At 52.6% G+C, this 6,000-nt stretch overlaps 1 protein-coding gene across 2 annotated transcripts in view; it reads right to left on the bottom strand.

Moving 5' to 3' along the window:
* Window positions 1–1,507: 1,507 nt before the first annotated feature.
* Window positions 1,508–6,000, bottom strand: part of SERPINH1 (serpin family H member 1) — a 10,331-nt gene continuing 5,838 nt past the window's right edge. For both annotated transcript variants that reach the window (XM_027083421.1, XM_027083422.1), the window contains exons 3-5: window positions 5,693–5,791; window positions 5,347–5,579; window positions 1,508–2,554 (exon numbers count right to left, since the gene is read on the bottom strand). In XM_027083421.1, coding sequence (XP_026939222.1) covers window positions 2,252–2,554; window positions 5,347–5,579; window positions 5,693–5,791 — 635 coding nt within the window. In that variant the 3' untranslated portion in view covers window positions 1,508–2,251. The remainder of the gene's footprint in view (window positions 2,555–5,346; window positions 5,580–5,692; window positions 5,792–6,000) is intronic.

Raw genomic sequence — 6,000 nt, 5'->3', positions numbered from 1 at the left:
TTCGATCCCTGGTCCGGGAAGATCCCACATGCCGCGGGGCAACTAAGCCCACGTGCCACAATTACTGAGCCTGCGCTCTAGAGCCTGTGACCTACAACTACTGAGCCCACATCCCACAACTACTGAAGCCCGCGCACCTAGAGCCCGTGCTCCGCAACAAGAGAAGCCACCGCAATGAGAAGCCCGTGCACTGCAAAGAAGAGTAGCCCCCGCTCGTCGCAACTAGAGAAAGCCCGCATGCAGCCAAAAATAAATAAATAAAATTTTTTTAAAAAGTCATCGTCCCTATTCTCGTGGAGCTTCCATTCTAGTAGTGGGGACAGACCAAATGTGTCAATAGGTGGATAATTTAGGAGCCCTGAGTCAGTAAAACAAGAAAACATAGTAAAGAAACTGATGTTGTGGAGGAGCTGCTTATACTAGGTGGTTAGGGAAGGCCCTTGTGGAGTAGATGACATTTAGGCCGAGTGCTGGACGACAAAAAAGCAGGCTTGCAAAGATCTAGAAGAACCACTTGCCAGAAAGAACAGCTAGTGCAAAGGCCCTGAGGCAGGAGAGTAAGTGTGGCATGTCTGGGAACAGAATGATCCAGGGGACTGGAACACGGTGTGTACTGAGCATACTTGTCACTGTCCCTACGTCTCCACTTCTAGATGAAGCCTCCTGAGGGCAGAGATCTAATTTATTGGGTTCACAGCATAGAACAGACCTGGAGTTCTAAACAGTTGTGTTGCATTATGGTAATAATGGGAGTGAATCAGCTGGCCCTTCTGCAGCCCCATTCACATCTTGGAGGACTCCAACTAGGTTGCCCAGCCAGGCAGGGATTCCCTCCTCGGACCAACAACCCCCAGGGCAGAGTTGTTGGCAAACAGAAGCTGGAGAGGTGCCCAGAGAGAGGTAGTGACCTTCCCAAAGTCACACAGCCAGCAAACGGCAGAGATGGGACATGAATCCAGTTTCCTCTGTTCCTCTGCCTCCCTGGCCACTGGTCTTCTGTCCTGTGCATCCCACTTGCCCTCTCCCTCCCTGAGCTGTGATGTCAGGAGCCCCAAGGACCATGAAAAGTAACCAGTGTGAGGACTGTTATCAGGTCCCTCATCTCCTGCTGCAAACCCAGACACAGAGCAAGGTTCCCACAAGCTCCTTCTTCACAAAGTCCTGCCCAGCTGGGCAGCCTGAGCTTGTGCCCTCTGGCCCTGGATGTGGATGAGGTCAGCTTTAAGTGAAAGCCTAGGGGGCTGAAGACTGGGACCCTGGGGCCCTGCACAGCAGGACAGCAGAGTCTGGGCTCCAGGTCCAGCACTGTCACTCCGGCCCTGCAGCCACCATCTCTCCAGGGTAGCCCGAGCCAAAACAATTTCCAATTCAGCACATAGTGGGCCTGCCACATGGTATCATCTGCCAGGATTTTAGGGCCTGACAAGGGCTATTAGTAGCAAACGTGGCTTAACAGAAGGAGCCCTTTTCCCCGGGGAAGAATGAGATGGGAATCTCTGATCCAATCTCCTTCCATGCTCTGACAAAATTTCACTGGAAAATTTTATTGAAAAAAAACAATTGTACAAATAAGATCTTTGTTTGACAGCAACAAAGGCTCATTTCCCCCCTTTCCTCCCCATCTTTGAAAATCTATAAAAGGGAAAAAAAAATGTTCATCCCCATGATGCCTGACTGGAGTCTGCCCAAGAGCTCCCCCTGCCCCCCCATAAGCTATACCCGACCCCCTCACTGGGGTCAGACCCATGGAGGGGGCAGGGGCAGGGGGCAGGTACATGTCCCAGGGGCTGCAGCACCTAGTTTTATAGTTGAGGGAAGTTAGAAGATTGGGAGGGAGCCGGGGAGGGGCTGAGGTGGTGGTGGTATCAGGAAGAGGGCCCCCATTCCATGAGGGCTTGGCTAAATCCCCAGCTCGATTCTGTCTCACAGATGAGAAAGCACACAGCTATAAATATGAACACTGACCGAGGCAGCCTGGATCCCAGGGCTGAGAGCAGGGCTCCACGACTACTGCCCAGCTCCCACAGGATGTGGGGTCTCTGGGCTCAGCATCCTGACATCTGGGGGCCTGTGTCCAGGCAGAGTGAATCCTGGCTGGGAAGGTCTGCTCAGACACAGCCAGCCCCCCTGTTTTCCCACCCCCACCCCATGGACCATCCAAGGTTAGTACCTCAGCTCCCCACCCCCATAGCACCCATGTGTCTCAGGAGCCTCCCGCTGCCCCGTGCCATCCCACACCCACCCTGGGGCCCTACAACTCGTCTCGCATCTTGTCACCCTTGGGCCGGACCAGGCGCCCGATGAACAGCAGGGAGCCGCTCTGGGTGTCTCGAACCAGGAAGATGAAGGGGTGGTCGGCGTAGAAGAGCTTGGGGCTGCGCAGCTCCTCACGCCCATAGATGTCCTGGTCGAAGGGGTTGCCGTCTGTGTCCCACTCGAAGGCGGTGGCGTGGAACACACTGGCCAGGTACAGGTCCTTCTTGCCGGACATGCGAGACAGGTCTGCCTTGTTCTTGTCGATGGCCTCAGTCAGACCCAGCCCAGCCAGGTGTTTCTGCAGGACCAGGTGAGTGCCGGTGAGGCCACGGTGGGTAAGGCTCCTAGACCCTCACCCTCCACCCACACCGCCTGCCGTCTCCTCCCGTCTCTTCCCTCAGAGCAGAGATGACCACTCCCTGCCACCTTCTGTGTGCCAGACATGGCGTGGGCACTGCCAAGCACTGCTTTCCTAATTCTCATGAAAACCCTGCAACAGCTTCCAATCACCACGTCACAGATGAGGAAACTAAGGCCCAGGGGGAAAAGGCAGAATCTATGCCTGGCCCCGCCGAGCCACCTTGACCTGTGCTTCTCAGACTGTGGGTGGTGGGTCGCCAGCATCAGCGTGACCCAGGGGCTTACACGAAGCGCACATTCCCTGGCTCCAGCCCAGAGCCACGGAATCACAATCTCTGGGGGTGGGCTGGGAACCTTTTGAACCAACTCTCCAGGTAATTCTTGACACACTCATTTGAGAAAGACTTATCCTAAGGACAGCTATGACCACATCACTCTGGGGCTTAAAACCTTTCCAGAGTGATATGATATCTGGGATTTGCTTCAAAATAATCTGATGGGTGAGGAATGGGTGTGTATAAATGAATCCTTATTGGTCATGAGCTGATGATGGTTGATGTTGGGTGACGGATACATGAGGGTTCCTGATACTAATCTCTCTTTAATATATCTTTATACATTTCCATAGTAAAAAGTCAAAACGCACACACACACACACACACACTCTTCTAAGGCTCCGCACCCTGGAAGCCAAGGACAAGCTCTTTCCTGTGACCTGTGCTTGCACTGCAGCCTTAACCCTCAGTATGTCCCACTCCGCTCTCCACTCAACAGCCTCCCTGAAACTGCATCCTCGATGGCATCTCAGTGGCTACCCTGTCTCTGTAGGTCCCTTTAGACTCCACGTCTTCCGGGAAGGCTTCCCTATCCCACAAGACTGGAGCTGCGCCTCTCTGAGCCTCAGCACCCCTGGCCTCCCTCTGGCTATCAGTGTGTGGTCCTGTCTGTCTCTCCCACCTGGCTCAGAGCTCCCTCAATGCAGGGCCCATATTCAGGGCTCTCCCTGGCTCTCAGTGCAGAAGAGGTGGCAGTAAAGGACTGTCGGCTGAGTGAACAGCAGCCTTCAGGGCCCAGGCTTCTGCGGGACAGTGCACTTCCCCAGCATGGCCAAACGGGCATGAGACCTAGGGATCTGAGAGTCAGGGTGTCCTGAGACAGGCATTCTAGGCCCAGCTATTCCAGTCCCCTTGACTTTGCACAAATCACCCTCTTGGAATTTCCCAACTCAATCTATTGCAGGATAGCGGGTAGTGTGTCCAACCAGGGTGCCAGGAAAACACGGGAGAAAGAAGGGGAGTCAGATGACAGCAACTGCAGGAGAAAGGGCTGGGGTAGAGTCGGGACAAGCGCAAGAGGGAGACAGGTGGTTCCTCTGGAAACCCTCAGTGCCGTCTACAGTACAGACCACACAAGTTCCACTAGTCTCCAGTTTGGAGCCTAAGCCCCATCTCATCTCAAGCTTTCTCTCTCCACGCTCTCTCAGCAACAAGTCTGAAACAATTCTGTAGGTGAGAGACCTGCCAAGGAATCATTTCTGGAATCCAAGGAAGGAATGAGATGAACGTTTTCCCTTTCGAGTAGAGGAAAAAATCTTTCTCTCTTGATTGACAAAAAGGCCACCCTGAGTTTTCACCTTGAGAACTAACTACAGCTCCACTGCTTACTAGCCAGGGTGACCTTAGCGAGTCACTGCTTCTCTCTGAGCCGCTGCCCACCACCCAGGGTGGTCATGAGGGAGAAATGATGTTGAGCGGGTTTGGTTAAGTTTCCAGCCAAGTGACTCAGAGCTGAAAGCCATTATTAGTCTTATTACTGCATGGGGGACAGTCCTCCAGCTTGAACAGTCTATACACGCATACCCCAGAGATATTGCGGGTTCAGTTCCAGACCACCACAATAAAGTGAATATTGCAATAAAGTGAGTCACACGAATTTTTTGGTTTCCCGGTGCATATAAAAGTTATGTTTACACTATACTATAGTCTATTAACTCTGCAATAGTATTATGTCTTAAAAAATCAATGTACATACCTTAATTAAAAATACTTTATTGCTAAAAAATGCTAACCATCATCTGAGCCTTCAGGGAGTCGATCTTTTTGCTGGTGGAGGGTTTGAAATATTGCGAGAATTACTGAAATGTGACACAGAGACACGAAGCGAGCAAATGCTGTTGGAAAAGTGGAGCCAATAGACTTGTCTGACGCAGGATTGCCATAGGTTTTCAGTTTGTAAAAAAACGCAGTAAAGCGAAGCACAATAAAATGAGGCATGCCTGCAAAAACGTCTGAGTTATTGACTGTGTGAATTTGGATACGTTATTTCACTTTCCTGAGCCTCACTTTCCTCATCTGTAAGATAAGGTTGATAGTCCTACCTAATAAAGTTGTTTTGAGAATTAAGAGTTTAATACATGCAAAGTGCTTAGGAAGAGTGCCTAGCATACAGCACGTGCTCAATTATATTGGGTTGGCCAAAAAGTTCGTTTGGGTTTTCCGTACGGTGTTACAGAAAATCCTGAACGAACTTTTTGGCCAACCCAATATTTAGCTGTTGATGTTATCACCATCTTCCCAAGGGTAGGGACCATGCCTCCTCCCCCAACACAGCCCAGTACTGCCTGGACAGCCAGAGGGGCTCAGGACAGACCTGCTGAGCTGGTGAATGGTTGCCCCGTGCGCCATGCCCCCCTCCAAGCCCTGCAGGCCCTTGAGTTGGGCCATCCCTCACCTGCAGGTCGTGGGTCACCTCTACCACACCCTTGGGCAGGGAGATGGCAACAGCCTTCTTCTGAATCTTCCCCATCCAGGTCTTCAGCTGCTCTTCGGTCAGCAGCTTCTCAAGGCGCTCAAGGGGCTCCACGTGGTGGGGCATGATGATGATGAGGCTGGAGAGCTTGTGCGCCAGGGGCATCTCCACAATTTGCAGCTTCTCCTTCTCGTCATCATAGTAGTTGTAGAGACCTGGGAGAAGAGCAGAAACGGCGCTGGGAACACTGTGGGGCGGGGGCGGGCCAGGCCCCAAGCACCCTCAAGCCCCCACTTGGCCCCCCCACCCCGCCCTGCAAGGCACCTACCTGTTCGGTGCATCATGGTGACGCCCACGGTATAGGAACGGGTCACCATGAAGCCTCGGTTGTCCACCATCTTGTGGTGGAATCTCTCATCCCAGTGTGCTGTAGTGGGAAGTAGAACACAAGATCAGAAATAGATGCCCCCATCTTGTCAAGACACTCCCCTCAACTGCATACCCTGGATTTCTCCCTGCTCAAGGCCTTTGTTAAAGTCTTCTGGGCTCAACTGCGGCCCACCTCCCCCCGAACACCCAGCCCACAGAGTACATGTTCCCTGGGGGTGTGGGTCTTGGCCCCAGGACATGCTGCCT

The sequence above is a fragment of the Aethalodelphis obliquidens genome, unplaced genomic scaffold, assembly GCF_003676395.1.
Source record: "Aethalodelphis obliquidens isolate GAN/ISIS:26980383/991018 unplaced genomic scaffold, ASM367639v1 scaffold50, whole genome shotgun sequence".
NCBI lineage: Eukaryota > Metazoa > Chordata > Mammalia > Artiodactyla > Delphinidae > Aethalodelphis > Aethalodelphis obliquidens.
Note: the sequence above shows the minus strand (reverse complement) of the source record. Positions and strands in the feature narration are given on the sequence as shown.